The sequence below is a fragment of the Candoia aspera genome, chromosome 2 (genome assembly GCF_035149785.1).
Source record: "Candoia aspera isolate rCanAsp1 chromosome 2, rCanAsp1.hap2, whole genome shotgun sequence".
Classification (NCBI taxonomy): Eukaryota; Metazoa; Chordata; class Lepidosauria; order Squamata; family Boidae; genus Candoia; species Candoia aspera.
Genome location: NC_086154.1, coordinates 187,208,853 through 187,225,818, shown reverse-complemented (window position 1 = coordinate 187,225,818; position 16,966 = coordinate 187,208,853). Strand labels below are relative to the sequence as shown.

Below are 16,966 nucleotides of genomic sequence, written 5' to 3'. Positions count from 1 at the left end.
ACAGAAGAAATGACGTACATTATCAGATTTCAGCTAGCACCAGCCTATACCAAATTTTCATCCTTCCCTAATGTAATATTTTATATATGTTTTCTTTTCAGTTTAGAAATTGACAAATTTCATGTATTTAAATTTCCATATCTAAATATTACTTCAGTTTGCAGTAGACAGGAAGGTTGGAGGGTCAGCTAGAAAAAATAAGAACTGTTCGAGACAGAGCTGAAGAATGCAGTGCTTTCCATCTAAATGATCAGTTTCTGCATTCTGCACATTTACTCATTTACAGGAACATGGATTGAAGATATCATAATACTGTTCCAGAGACAATCCTTGCCAGCAAAGGACTGCAAATATTATGGCCCAATAAATTTATATTGCAAAATAAATACTTATTAAATAAATTCTTAATGAAGCAGCTACACTGAACATATCTCCTAAAATCTTTTTGACGCTGTGTATGGACTGGAGAACTTTATTTGCAGAATTGGATAGAGCACAATACATGAGAGCAGTATTTGAAGATGCAGGTATTTATTCTATGTTCAATAATAACAGTATTCAATGATACCTTCCTCCATTTCCAGCTGAAGTTGGCCATATTTACCTTCCTTTGAAAGCACTGCTTTTCCAAGAAAGTCTAAAAAATATGTATGTAGATACTTTAATTATGTAAAGTATTGTCAACTTGGGATCATCTCATCCAAGCAAATTTTATCTTTCAAAAATATGTGTCATTTGCTGCCCTTGATACATTAATTTATTCATTTCTCCAGATAATAAATTTTTCTTAACTATTCATAGGACTTGTCTTGCATCAAAAATTAAACTACTTTTGGACTTCCAGGAGAGGCATGGTGAACCAAAGACATCTCCACAAAAACAAAGCTGATAACTGTGGAGAAGACCAAAGAACTGGTTGAGTAGACCAGTTCTTTGGAACCTCTCCGGATAAGCTCATGTGCTCCAGACAGCTACTCCTCATGAGGAGACTGCAGGACAGTGGTCTCCCGCAGGTTTGAGCACTGGGAGACGAAGGGATTAGCCATCTTGTTTGCAACCACAGCAGAGCCTTTTAAAGAACACTAACTTCGCAAACCTCACTTTCTAATCACCTTCAGAAATTGTCTATTAACCATCTTAAAGCTATTAGAGACCTTCAGAATGACAAGTTTAAAAAGTCACTGGGTGAGGTTAGAGTTTATATTTCAACTCTGAGCAAAAGAAAAATTAATTACGAACTTAAAGAATTTGAAATAAATAGCAAAAAGCTAAATAAGATTTTGATCTAAGAAAGTTACAAATGAATTAAGGGTCCAGTTAAATTTGGAATATTGAGTTTTACTATAAGATTTTAGAACTGACAATAAAAAATAAATTGCTTTTCATGGGAACCAGAGTTATTCTGGCTATCTTGGTTCATAACAAATATAAGTGACTTTATGATTTTAGACACTGGACACTAGAGGGGACAAAAGATTCTACAAGAGTAGAAGGAAAAGAAATACAAGCCAACGTTTGGTGCCGGTTAACTGGAACTTACAAAATGACACAAAATATCATAACATTGGAAATATTAAAGAAGATCTTTGAGGAATAGAGCCAGAAATTAGTAACTACAACAGTGGTAGTAATGATGCCTGATTCTATGGATAGATTATGTCCAAAAGATGTCAATGAGGGAATGACAGATGTGAAATAAAATTTGTTTGACATGTCAGAGAAAGTACCAAAAGTGGAACTACAAATGACAGGCCAAGAGAATGATTTGGAAAAGGATGCATTATTGGATATACAAAAGAAACTGGTTGAATTTTTAAAAATTAAAGGAAAAATACAAATGATAAACCAAGAGAATGACCTGGAAAATGTTTTCGTATTGGATCTACAGAAGAGGCTTGTTAAACCCTTGAAGAAGTCTGTGAGATAGAATTGAAGAGAAATAAAATTCTAAAATAATATTTGAATGAACTAAAGGTTAAGACTGTTCAAAGTAAAAGGAAGGAATATAAAGTTGGTTTATTTGGTCAAGGTTAAAATAAGACATTTATTTGCAAAGTTCTGGCAATCCTTTATGGAATTTTTCCTGACACCAGGATTGAAAAGATGATGTTTCATGGATTTGCTTATACTGTAGATAAGGGACAGAGGTGTGGGATGAACTGACATCTGTTTGTAACCTTATAGGGGGTGAAAAGTGTTAATATGTTTTCTACTACAGATTAAGGCTACTACGGTAACTAATCATTTTGGCCGGGTGAAGAGGTTGAATTTAATTGTCCCCTTTTCACGTGTTAATGGTTGCATTGCCTAATGGAGGAACTTGCCTGAACTTATTTTAGTTTCAGTTTCCCTTCTGTGTAGGCTTGCAGAGAATATGCAGCTGAGAGAAATCTCTCCTCTCAGCAAACAGCCTTTAAATATGTTTGTTTTCTGTAAATAAAATTATTTTTATAGAAATGCCTGGTGTGTGACTTTTATGATCTCTCCTGGGCCAAATGCTTTCTAGCACTCTGCCAAAAAAGAGTTACTAAATTTGTCTATATTTGTTGTAATGAAGGTTGGAAGTCACTTTACTGTATATATTTCTTTTCTTTATCATTTTCTTGTCTTGCAATTTTTATTCTTACTATTCTTTTTTCTTTCTTTGTAATCAAAATCCTTAATAAAAATTATGTACAAAAAAATTAAACTACTTTTTTTCAAATGGAAAAAGATAATTTTCATTTCATATTTGAAGCCAAAGTTATTCTTAACTTCATTTTCTTACAAAAATTGCAGATGGAAGGAGAAAGAAAAATCCACTGGCAGGTTGAAGAAACTGTTAAAATGAAATACTAGTTAGCATTCTTTTTGCATAATTTATTGATAGTATCATACCAAGAAGAGATAGAATGCAACAGATCTTCTATTTATAAAAATCCAGTTCATTATGGTTCTCAGACTAAGAAAATAGGTTAACACTGGCTAAGACGTTAATTTTATTGAACTTTGCAATTATCTGTTAAATCAGCATTACACCATCTGCAAAAGTGCACACCAGATCCCTTCTATATCAGAGATTTGCTTCGCTTCATTCGTGTCTTTAAATTACAGCGACAGCCCCAAATATACTGCTTGGCACCATACTTTTACTGTATAAGTTCTGTAGTTCATGGCTTTTCCAGGCAGTGAAAGTCCCTGAGCCATACTGCTATGCCAGTTATAGCCCCCGATTTGCAGAAACAGACATGCTAGCATGAGAAGAGGTGTTGGGTTGGTATAAGAGCAAGCTATGCTGTAGAGGCTCCCACACTCCAAATATATTGTGAAAGTAACGTTGCTTGCAAATTTTACCTGCTGTCTATGTTGCTATCCTCCAAACAACAATTATTAGTTTTTATTTGTACAGCGCAATCTTATATAAAAGTAAGCATAATTTTCTCAAAGTAATCTGGGAGTTAAATCTGATTTTCTACTGAGGAACAAAAAGGTAGAAATTTATTTAAAAACAGATCCTTAAACTCCATTCTTACATCAAATACTGCTTTGTCTAAATAAAGTGGGATTACTGCCCCCTTTGTCAGATGTATTTATTTATTTATTCATTCATTCATTCATTCAATTTATATAGACATCCATCTCAAATATATGACTCTGGGCAGTTCAGACCATGAATCAAGGTTTTATGTACAGAATAAGTGCACACATTAAAGTTCCAATTCTATGCATACTTACTGTATGTGAGAATAAGCACTATTGAGGACAGTGGAGTTTATTTCCTAATCAACATTATATTGCATTAGGGTCATATTTTATATTTCTTGTGGAATAACCAACTCTGGCTATTTGCAAAGTTGATCATACCAGGTCAGTACTCCAAGGGCTGTAGACTATGCTGGGAAATTTAAAAAACAAAAACAAAACAAAACTTACAAAAGGCAGTGGCAAACCACTCCATTACTGTTACCAAGAAAACTACGTGGAAGTGTTTATAATATGGCCAGAAGTTCTGCTCAGTTTGAAGGAGACTTTATATTTACTCGGAAAGAAATGTGATTTATTTTTCCCCCCCATGGGAAGGTGGTATATACAGTTTGCAAAGTAAACATCTAACTTTAACAACAATTATATTTCTCATTCACAGACAGAATTGTATTGTTTAAAAAAACCATGTTACTGACTCAGTATGATTGAACGTCTGGTTTACTAGGGGTTAAGAATGATTGAATGACAACATTACTTCCACATTGGCTGGAACACTGATGAGTGACTGAACGTCTCTGTAGCAAGACTCTGCTAAGTCACTGGGGACAACTTATAATGGCCATGAACAAAGTAAAACAGTTTGCCCTTACACAACTCTTTTAATTGGACCATGAACATCCATGCAATAGATAGAATGTTGATAAGAGTGATTCACCCAAACTGTAGGTGCAATGGACTATTAATAATGGACTAGTATAATGATATTTCAGTCTAATTCTATTAGAAACCTCAAAAGAATACATACTACTTTGAGGTTCAGTGATTCCCATGCAACAGATTCTCTAGACACAAACCATTAATGAGCAGTTGGTAGAACAGGTAAGCTTATTAAAAAGTTTTTTTAATCATAAAGTTACATGTATGAAGTCAGAATAGAAGAGTGAAGAACTTAAATCAATATACATTTTTCAGAAATCAGTACTACTGTCTGGATTCTTTAGCATGGTGGTTTATGGATGTATGAAAGCAAATATGGATTCAATCTGTTCAAAAAGCCATTTCAATCATAATTTAGAATAGAACTTATCTTTTCCAATGCGTACTATTTTTAATCCTCTCAGAAGGTGAGCAGAATCTTAGCTTGTACAATTAGCATTTAAAATGAATAACTGCAACCCACTGCATTGGAGATAAGCAGTACTGATCTTAATAATTAACTGTGAATGATTTCAGACTTAAAGCGTAACTGAAAACCCAAATAAAGATACTTGAGGGATTTTGGCAGGATAGACTAAGTGTGCACTTAAGGGTTTATCTAGATTTTAAGCTGCTGCCATTCCATGTTTCTTTTCATTTTTTTTTTCCTTGTAACATCTAGATTAAACCTATATAGTTGTGGAGTAATGCAAAGCAGATTGCATGTCATGTTTATCTAAAGAAATGCAGAATAGCCTCAACTCCCTGGCTCTTTTTCTATTTAGTTTACCTTTATTTTTTTTCTTTCCCACAGAAATCAATGTAACTTAACAATACTTAATTCTCAATAGATCTCATCTAAAGTCAGCAAGGAGCCTTGAGTTCAAACTGGATTATATTGGCACAAACAGGTCTTTGTTGTATACCTGTAGCAGATTCAGGATTATAGCCCTTGTGCCTAAATCTTGTCATGTTTTCGATCTGGTTTCAGTTCAGTCAAAGTTCATCCTCATAAAGTACAACACAACCTTTTCTCTAGGTGTAAAATGCTGACCCTGAGTGATGAAGGGCTTTTATTCTCCTGTTCCTCCTCTCCCCTAACTTGCTGATTTCTAATTTTAAAAGATTAAAATAAAACAATACATAGTCTGCAACGTACCTGTTAAATCATGACAGGGTCAGTAAAATCAGGCTTTGCAAGAGTCACAAATGAGGAATGCCTTCCTGAATGCTTCCACTGAATAAAATCTATATTTCCTGCCTACAAAATCACAGTCATATGCTACCAGCTGCAGCAGGCATGCTGACAATGCCAAGTGGTATAGGGTACTGTGGATAGGTGGAAATCTCACCAGATTATCCTGTTTCTATGCCTGATTATCCCAAAAACCAACCACCTTTTTGTATTTAGAAATACTTAGAACCAAATTTTAAAAACAGAATTACACCATTCCCTTTCAATGCAAAAATAATTAAATCCACACTAATTAAGCTTCTCAATTTAATATTAGTTTTGTTATTGCATAAAGCCAGCTGGAAGTAATTACTTTTTTTCCACGTGTAGTGTTCATTAGTGTGTGATATTTTTCCCCCTCCAGACAACTAGTTCAGATGATCTTGGCAAATGTAAGTCTTGGCTCAATTGTCCTGGGAACAAAGGGCTACTATGAGCAACATTAATAAAGTTGACAAACTTTTAATGTTTGCTAAACATAAACAACAGCAATAACAAAAATCCTACCAAGGCTAAATTCCAGTCAAACCCTGAGAACACTTCCTAGGATGTAACTCTCATAAATGTAGTGAAACTTACTATGAATAAATATGCGTAATATTATCCTCTTACAGTTCTCTGACCTCTGTAGGACAATATTAAATACATACCTATAAATTTTTTCCAGTATCAGTAGTAATAATTTTTAACAGTTCCAATAATTTTTATTCCTTTACCTATAAGTAACTGCACTTTGTATATTGGGGCATTCAAACTCAGTCATACAGATCTGCAATAAATGATGCCCAATTGAACATGACAATTTTGCACAAGGAAAGCAGAATATTTCATAATAAATTGTACCAGATTTTTGTAATTGTATTTATATTATATTTTAGTGTCACAGAAATAATGTTCTGGCTAAAATCTTTAGATTAGAAAGAAAATGCCACTACTGGAAAGGGCTGCAGGCTGTACTCTCCTTCTTCTAATACTCCATAAAGATTGGATTGAGCAGTCCACCAACATTATGCTCTGATAAGCCAAGTTACGTAGTTCCAAATTTTTGTCTTGCCTCTCCTTACAGAGGCAAAATAAATGGACATTTTGACTGCCAATGGCTAAACTTGGGTGCCTCTATGAAAAATTACAGACACAGGTAGATTTTCAGTGGCTTGTCTACGAAGTGTCATTTCATTCACAACTCAACAGTTTTTCTCACCCTGATACCTGATTGGAAAAGCTGAAACAAAACCAGGAAATCCATGACATCCACATGGCCTTATGGAATAATAAAACATACACAGAGCTGCTTTCTTCTATAATTTGACAAGTTTCTGATCTGCACCTCACATTATCCTGTTTAAAATGTGAAAACTGCTCTTGGTGTTCTAATTGCAAATAGTTCAAAATCTGGTATGACAAAGTGAGGACCAACCAGAATATGCTTAGTCCTTTAAAAACATCTACATGTATGTATGCAAGGAATGTATAGCTTTCATGCAGATTCAATACTGATCTTTACAGAGAAAGAGGAAGCTGTGTTTTCCCCCTCCACTTTCTGCAGGCTTAAACTGTGAGTTTCAAGTGACATGTGGATGGAGCATGAGGGCAACAGATTTTTATTCAAAAAATTGCTTTTGGCCACAAGTCCCTGTGTTTATCATTCATTTATTTTTAAAAAATCCATGATAGATTGCTGGCGCTGAAATATTTTAAAAATAAAAGCTGTTCTCTTTTTCAATTTTTCTTTCAGGTTTTGTATAAGATTAACCATATCCAGTTGTGACAGAAACAGCAAAAATGTTCTTTTGAGTGTCATGTGGGAAAACAGCATGCATACTTAAGTTCCATTGGTTTTCATTAATGTTTCAGTATGATCTTATATAAGATATCACAGAAGCAAAGGCCAATGATTTCAGTGAAACTTATTATCAAGAAAGTGAGCAGCATTATGCTGGTTTACATTCATTTGGATTGCCTTCCATGAAAACATGTTTTACTGAAATAAATTTAAAGGAGAATTGGCATGCATACATTTATGAACACAGCAAAGTGCCACAGATAAATTTACACATTTAAAATAATGTGACTAGAACAAAGTTATTCTGCACAAGTGACTCTTTTTCAGCTCACAGAAAATCCTATCACTGTACTGTAGTCCCTCCAAAAGCTGTTATATTCTTTCAACTATCATACATATATGACATCTAAGAACGTGTATGTTCCAAGCAAATGAAGAAAATGTAGTCCTTTGATAATATTTTGCTCATAACGGGTAAACAATTCAGTCCAAGAACGATCACTGATTTGCATAGACAAAAACACATCGGGATACATAATAGTACTGCTAGTGATATAATGATTATATGTATTCAAAATTGTATCTATCAATTTTATCTAGTTAATCTCTTTAACGGCTAAATCTGAGAAAAAAATCATGGCTGTTCAGAGGAGGGGGAAAAAAAAGAACAATACTAATACTGAACGTTTACACAAATTCTAATATACACACAGAGAAGAGAAGAACTAACATAACACATCATTTGACTTCCAAAGTTCTTTGTGGAATGGTTTTTATAGAAGTAAGCAGTGCCATATTAAGTTCACCTTCTCAAGAGTGTTTCTCTTCTTAAATTAAAACCCATTTTCCCTGCTACTTTTTCTCCCTCTGTAAGCATACTGTTCATTTAACCAGCACAGCTGTTTCTCTTCATTATATGGGCCATATGAGGGTACACAGAATCTGATATATTGTGTGCCAATCCACATTCATAAATGTAGTATAAGCAGTAGTAACTGTACCATTCCCCAAACCACAAGTAGTAGATGAAGGTGGTGAACCAGAAGCTGTTTAATATGATCTACGCTACACTGAAAATAAGCTATATTTCATTAATTAAGGCAATTGTGAATGCCTCTCAAGGAGATATTTCCTTCAGATTATTTTAGTTTTCAAAGTACATGGGGTTTTATTCTCATAAGTTAGAGCAGGAACTACCATCCCTATTACTACAGAAAAACACAATGAGTTAGTTGCTTTTTTTTTTTTAACTGAGGTTTCAGTAAAAACCATTCCAGCTAATAGAATCTGTACTTGTATACATCCATATTCTCAGTACTTGTAAAATGACAGATGTGAATTAAGCATTCTGGAATAATCATCTTGTGAACTGCAAATAATCAATTTGCCATTGAAGTTGAAACATAAGGGGAAACACTATTCTAACTTGATTATTTTCATCTCTCCTCTGATTTTTTAAAACCTCCCAAAAGCATTTACGGCCCTAAGATGTGACGATCTATTGGTCTGTATGAATGAGAATTAGCCTCACCATAAGCACTATTACTGGTGAAAGGGAGAGAATTCAAGAGGCTTTTATTTTGTTTGTTTCTAACTTATGACGCCAGCCTAGTATCAGTAAACCCAGTGTTCCTTTGCAATCGCTTACCGTGTCACCATGACCTGGTAAATGCGAATTTTTTCACTATCACTACAATCCCTGCAACCCTGCCTCAGCTGGGCAGGATTTTGTCCCAACATCTCAAAGATGCTTTATTCAGCAACTAATTATTTAGGGTTAAAAGTCAAGGCAAGCCATCCTTTAAGCAAGAGGTTCTGCTGTTATATCTTACATGTCTGTCATCTAACTCTTATTCTGCATGAGATACACAAGCTCACAAAATTAACTCTTTTAAACCTAGCACCTACAATTTACATTAGACCATCACAATGATTTTTCTTATTCACTACTCAAACTATTTGTTACGTCATCAAATTAGATGCCATGTGGATTCACATATTACTAGCTGAAGACATCTTTAAAGTCAAAGAACAAAAAAAATCACAGACTATGGTTAAAAGAAATACATTGGGCTTATATGCATACATTAAATGTTTCCTGTGTATAAAACACAGTTGTTTTTGCTCTCAGCAACAGCTGAGAGTGTACTTCCCATGCATCCATCAAGCGCACAATACTGAAAGACGAAAATTATTCTTGTATGTCAGAGTGTGCGTGTCCGTGTATACATAAAGCATATAGGATATTGGCATGCACACACAGCCCTACATAGATTAGGCAAACCATTTTCTAATCCAGTAGGAATCCTAAAGTTATGACTTCTCAGTATAGACATCCTCACCTGCAAAGAACAATGGTCTTATATCTTCATGCTGTAGGTCTACAGATGCTCATTCATAGGTATGCAGATGAGTAAATGAAAATTTTGGTGACACGACTTTAATGTCATGACTGTAATGTGCATTCAGTGTGAGTGAATATGCTGTATCACTTTTTAAACCATTTCTTGCAACAATTTCCAGAAGAATAACCTTATTTATCTTTTGCAACAGTCTTCTAGCACCCTAGTATTTAAAGTTATAATTTCTTGAGAATATGTCTTTACAAAAACAACGTAACAGCATACACAGAGCTGTATTACACACATATGCAACTATATGCAACGTATTTACATGCAAACATGCTTATGTATAAATAGAAAATGGAGAGATGACATTACTTCTAAAGAGCTTTCAAATAAGAAAATGCATTACCTTTGGCATGTATATTAATATACAAATAATATAATATATTATTTTGAACAGCACACGCGCTTCATATTTTTTTAAATAAATGGATCTACTTAACCCGAAGGCTCATAGTACAAAGAACATCAGATATATGCCCAGACAGAACATTTTCTCAAGGCCAAGCACCTCATACTACTTAGGACAACTTACCAGCAACAAATATCTAAAACCAGCATTTAATTTTTCCTGAATGAACTGTACGACACACACAAAAACAGGCACAAATGTGTCTTCAACAGTCTGAAACAGTTACTTTATTACTGACGCTTCTGAGCAAACTAACAAGCAAGGCAAGATGACTCTCAATATTTATGAAAAAAAAATATATGAAAATGTCGCAACTGCTGATGTTTGTAATAAAATGGCCATCATTCATATCTTTGCTACAAGCTTCTCTTGTTAAGATGCGTCTTACAAAAAGCCTTTTGACAGTAAGTCTGTGAATCAAATGCACAGTGTCTTTTCATTTACTGCAGTGAATTACAATTTTATTTTATTTTAAATATGAAGCTTAGAGAATGTGTAATGCTTTTACATGTAAAAATACAATTATTTTACTCTTGGTTCATATAATTCGTAGGTAAATGTAACTACCCTTCTGATTTTAACTACTTTCTCACTAAGGGGTAATCAAATATTATACTGGCAGAATTCTAATGAGGTGCCTTGCGCTCAAATTTGAATCAAATATTCCTACTACACAGTATTTACATTTGAAAATCTAAACTTTTTCTGTGTAGAATATTATTGCAGCAAAATAAGGAGGCTTTTATAACCAACCTTTCCAGTGCATTGCCATTCTTCATTCTTTCCGATGGGAAGATGCATCCATATTAATATAAATATACAGATCTGACCTTAGTTTCCCCAGATTATTTCTCATCTATCTATGAAATGATTGTTCCAGTAATAAAGTCATTGTGCTGATGAGAGAATTGAATGCACAATAGGAAAATTGTCACTAGTAATAATACTGGTGAGAAGTTAAATAAAGCAAGAGTATAAGGATATACTCGGATATTTGTGCTTTCATGAGATACTGTTAACAGAATGAAATTATGTTGCTAATTTTGTTGCAGCACTGGATGAATTTAAAATTACTATATAATGGCTCACAGATGAACACACAATCCTGGTATTACCCTTCTTAACTGGCTGAAAAGATACCTTCAAGAGAGTTTTCTCCTCTAGATTTGAAACAGGAGATTAAAAAATGCTTTTACTCACCTCTGGCATTTTTTATCATTATGGATTATTGCTGTTTTTATATTATGGTCATGTTCCTTTGAAGTATTTTAGAACAGCACAGCCATTAAGATAAGTTGGAAGAAGGAAAATGACACTTTTTTTTCAGATGATGTACAAAAATTTTCAATCAGGAAAAAAAAGAAAAGAAAAAAGTCTATTTTTATTTAATTGATCAAATGCATCTTCTTTTCTAGTTCTCAACAGAGCTGGGATATGTGTGTTTATATGTGCACATGTACATACAATTTGGACTGAAATCTGGTCTCTATCCAAATCAGTAAAAGAACAGAAGTTAAAGGTTTCTGAACACTGTCCACCTATCACTGATCAAAGTGACCCAGAGGAGAACATCCCCCCACTTTGAAAAAAACTTAATACATGTTCCTTGAAGTTGTCTGCACTTATTTCAGTGCACAGAAGAAGGATGGCTCCATTCAAGGGATCTGCAAACCAGTTGGGTTTACTTTTTATCTTTTTTTTTAAGGTACACAAGTAGAACTAGTGTAAGGTTAAATGGTCATATTTAAAACTTTTGAAACAAGAAAGCTGTGAATCTCTAAAGCTCAATGTTCTAATAGATCCCATGAATAACTGTCCTACAGCAAAAATGATTTATTTATATATATTCTACTAGGGTGTACAGCAAGAAAATGAGGATCCTTGACAGCACATATAAACTTCCCTATATTTATGCAATTATTTCTCTCTACTGTATCCTCTGAAAAGACTTATCTTAATATAAACTAAGGGTTTCTACTGCTCTCCGAGTACCTGTTGGTTTTCCGTCACCATATCACATATCTATTACAAATTGTCTTAAGGAAATTTGAAACATCCTTCCACGTAGGAATAAAGCTTACTTCATGTATTTCATATAAAATCTCTTTTATTAAACTATGCAAAAGTTTTAATTGCAATGCATGTATCTATTTTTACCAACAGTTTCTACTGCTGAACAAAGAGCTAAGTTATCAATCACCGTCATACTAAATCAGTCACAGGGAAAAGGGGGATGAACCCACACTCACAGTATTTTTATAAGCAAGAAAAAAGTTTATAGCTGAGACTGTCAGAAATACATTCAGATGCTGTGGCAGCTGCAGTTTATCTGCACTGGATACACTGGATACACAGAAATAGTATCTTGGAGGAGAATTAGAAATTTAAACACATTGTTATCCTTTGGAAGTGGAATTAACCAACTCTTAAAAAAAAGAAGAGGGGTAAAAAAGAAACTCACAATTGTTATGTGCATTCAGGCAGACAGCAGCATTCTAACCAACACTGGCACAAAGGCAAAACACATACTTCCAAAGTAAATATGTTCAACATTACCACCTTTACAACGCTACTGTGTCTGCAAGTGTATTTCAGTGGAATGATCAACACTGAATACAGCATCTGCCATGCATTTAGCCATATACTATACATATTATTATTCTTTTTCCAACACAGTCTCAGAAAATAAACATGACCATATGTGTCCAGTAATGAGGGGGAAAGGAGGAAAATGCACAACAAAACTAACACTAGAAAATTAACAACTGAATAGTCGATGAACTTGCATTTTTAGAACAGCTGTATGTGTCTGCTTATTTGCCTAGTGGTGTCCTCCTTTTACTTGTTGAACTCTGTAGCCTGCCATTTACCACTTTCTATTATTCCAAAAACTATGAATGACTTTCTGTAGAAAAATCAAACACTCAGATGGGCAGTCTAACATGAAGTATGTGGTTCAACTATAATTTACCAATATGGCTTTAGCTGAGTTAACTCTTGTGTTGCCAAATCGCAAGGGAAAAAATAATTACAACTAGTAAAGTTTTAATAATATGAGGATATTAAAAAAAAAAAGAATGGCAGTTAAGTTAGGATGGATATCTTACTAGAAAATGAATGTAAAAACAACTAGAAGAGGTGCAATAAACCACTAAATAATGTATTGGTGTCTAGCATGAAATGTGAGAATTGCTCTTTTCGGTTAGTCTTTGTAACATATCAGAAGTTGCCTTTTTAGCTTATGTTGATTATATTTCTGTACAGTGGCTGGTATCACTTGTAATCAGGGTCCCTCTACAGGATAAATCTAAATATACTTTATTTGAAAACAGCTATCCTATGGAAAGTGCTTGTGTTATTTAAACTCTGTTCTGTACGCAACTATTCCACATTATAAACTATATTGGCTATAAAGGCGTTTTCTTTTTCTTGACTTTTCAAAAGATATCAGCATTTGCTTTTTATTTTCACTATGAGAACAAATTATCTCTTTTGCTACAACAGTGGTAAAGTGAGAGCATATTTATGTCAATGGAATTCATTCATTAAAAAAAAACTGACAATAAAAGACCTCTCTGAATAATAAAATATAGCTCACAACTTTTGATTGCTTCAGCTTCTTGATTAAGGGAATGTGAAACAACTTTTCAAAACAAGCATTTAAAAAAAAAACCAAGAGGGAACAATTAGCATATGCTTTATTTTTTTTAAAGAAGTCTCCTTTAGAATTCCTATCCTTTCCTTTAAGTGAGTCCACACTGAGCTCCCCCCCCCCTCCGCTTTCAAATTATGTGCGTGTTCATTTCAGGCAGTACATATTACACGCAGGAGCAGCAAACAATTGCAAAAGAGAAGCCACAGCGTGCTGGGCACTTGGTACCGATACACCCACCAGCCCTGTGATTAATTATCAGTTACTACTGGCCTTGGGAGAACATTTTAACTTTCCCCGTCAGAATGTTCATATAAGGCTGCCTTAAATGCAGCCCCTGGTTAAAGGACTGCTGTGGGTAGCACACCAGGATACAACTCCAGAGAAACTGTGTGTGAGAGAGAGTCTAAGAAGAGAGAGACAGCAAGAGAACAAGCAGCAGCTGGAACTGTTTCATCGAACGAATGACCCTCCTCAGCTCTGTGCTAGCAGGAATTTCAACACGACTGCTTTGTCCTCCTCTTTAGGATCTGGGCCACGCTGTTTTCTGCCACCTGTACTCAATTAGACTGCTCTGCCCCCCTCCCCAAGCTTAGAATCGGTTTTCATAAGGTGGCTTACATATTCTGGGGGTGAAAAGGAAGAATGAAGTTTTCTGGGATAGTAAGGGGCTTTTTCTTTTTTCAGTTAAAAACGGAGGGAGAAAAGAAAATGAGGAGGGTGGGGAAAAGGAAAGAAGACAAAGGCAACAAACCAGGGTAAATAATCTCACTGGAAAACTTTGAGAAGCGAGCGTGAATTTAAAAAGCAATATCAGGCTTCCTTATTTGCTTCTTTCTATTTTTTTTAGGAGCCCTTGGGGGATGCAACGAAGTAAACCCAGACATACCAAAGCGTAAGTTATGACATTACAGAAACTGTGCAGCTTTGAAATTAGAGAAACATAAAATGCAAATGATAAAAGGATGAAACGCAAATTTTAAAACACACACAGTCTGCACAACCCAGCAACAGCAGCAACCAACAAAAGTGACCCTTCAACGTGTGACAATCAAAGTAAAGTCTCATACCTGCTGGGACATTCTGAATAGGAGGTTAGTGTCAGCGTTCTGCCATGTCCCCATGAAACCCGATTCGGTTGTTGCCGCTCTTGTTGTTCCGAACTGCATGGAGTTGTCACTGCAGGAGTCTCTTAAAGTCAAGCTTCTTGCCCTCTTTCGTTCTGTGTGTCTCTGAATGTCTCTCACATCCACTTCTGCCTCTTCTGACTGAAAAGTGAAGGTGGATTTTTTTGAGTCTCTTGGCAGCCAGTAGCAGGAGTGCAATGTTGTTAGGCTAGCCGCATTGTGCATTTCATTTGGGAAGAGGGGCTTTGGGGAGGGGGCAAGAGCTCCTTTCGCACCTTCTGCACAATTACCCCTATCATTTATGCACACACGGTGACTCCCCAAGCTCGCCTTTGCTTGGTTTTACAGCTGCCTGTCAGGTGTGCCTGCTGCACTGAGGAGAGACCCAACCATCAGCTTCATACTCTCAACCACTGGATGTCATTGGATAGCAGAGCAAAAGAGAGTCAACTGCACCGTTCCACTGTCAGGCACCAAATGACATCTTGCATTAGCCCACTTCGGTCTTAACATGCACATGCACCTTCTAAGTCGCCTGCTGATCAGAGAAAATCCAGAAGAACAAGCTGTGGCCCTTTCCCTGTTTTCTTTTAACAATGCTGTCAAGAACAGCATGTAATTGCTGACACTTCCCTGTTAAATGCAGACTGTAAACCTTCTAACAGAGAAGAGAGAAGAGGGCAAATCAGCTCCTCACTCGTACAGACAATAAGCGTGCAGAATACCACACAAAGTTGATGTGACTTTAATGTAAATACACACACACACACACAAAAGATCGATACAGATGTCAGAGCTACTTTGCAATCATCCCAGCCCAAATTTCTCAAAAAAAGTTCTTACCAAAAAAGAAGGGGGTGGAAAGCAGTAAGATGATCTTCAAATCCTTTTAAATATAAAACTAGAAAAACTACATATATGTTTCATCTCTCACATCTTTTTTCTCCCCCTCCTGTTAACTGCCTAAATGCCTTCAGGAGCAGAAGTCAGAAAAAAGGAAGTGTCTCCCTTCTTTTCTATAAAGATTAAAAGAATCTTTTTTTTTTGTCTTATTTAAAGTTTATAGATGAAGACTATATAATAGCCTTTAATGACCTAAAGAAGAAGGAAAAGAATTTAGGATGAGCAAAAACAGTTCCAACCAAGAAAAAGAAGGCATTTTTCTATTAAAGTAACTAGCATTTACGAGGGATCACAAGAAGCCAAAATGCTACTGGTATCAACAACTTTTTAAAACCATCTGTATTTAGAACAATACATTGTATTTTCCCATTGCTGTTACGTAGCTTGCCGTCCTATGAGGAAAAGCTGGAAGGAGGGGCAAGGAGGAGAGAGACGGGGGGGAGGGAGAGAGAGAGAGAGAACACCTACATGGAGTGCACAATTACATTTCTTTTTTTTGTAACTTCAAAAAAGAAATGTAAAGCAAAATTCATGCTCTCTCATAAAAACAACTTGCATTAAAAAAAAAAGAATCTTGCTTGTCTCAACGGAAAGTGTAAGGAACATTAATCTTCTAATAACACCAACAATTTTAGAGGGCAAATGTACCACTCCTGCAGCTTTTCCTTAACTAGAGAACAGTAATAAACCTTATTCTCCTCAAAAGCAACGAAAGGATCATGAGAAAGCTTCAGTGGCAGCCTTGTGTCATTAGTGCGCAATGAGAAAAGATGAGGAAGCGTGCACTATGTTGACACAAATGTGTCTTCCTCTTTAGATCCTGGCATATCCTGAAAGCTTTTCTGTTAAAACTTCCCTCTAGTTCACCACCATTAAGCACACAAAAGTCTCAAAAGCTGCAAATTCAATATCTTAGGAGCAGAAACGAGAACTCAAAAAAGAACTGTTGCCTTAAAATATATTAAATCCACCTGCAGTCAAGAAGAATATTCTTGTTGCGTGGAATGGGGAGGGGGTGGAAAAAAACCCTACAACTACTGTGAGTCAATTGTGCCAACAGTGGCTGTACC

General features: G+C 35.4%; 1 protein-coding gene across 2 annotated transcripts in view; it reads right to left on the bottom strand.

The window, feature by feature from the left end:
* BNC2 (basonuclin zinc finger protein 2) overlaps nt 1-16,966 on the bottom strand; it is a 402,994-nt gene that overhangs the window by 270,056 nt on the left and 115,972 nt on the right. The window contains exon 2 of one of the 2 annotated variants that reach the window (XM_063295036.1): nt 14,937-15,134. In XM_063295036.1, the coding sequence (XP_063151106.1) occupies nt 14,937-15,134 (198 nt within the window). Of the gene's footprint in view, nt 1-14,936; nt 15,397-16,966 lie in introns of those variants that run through there. The other variant, XM_063295035.1, reaches the window with a different exon arrangement.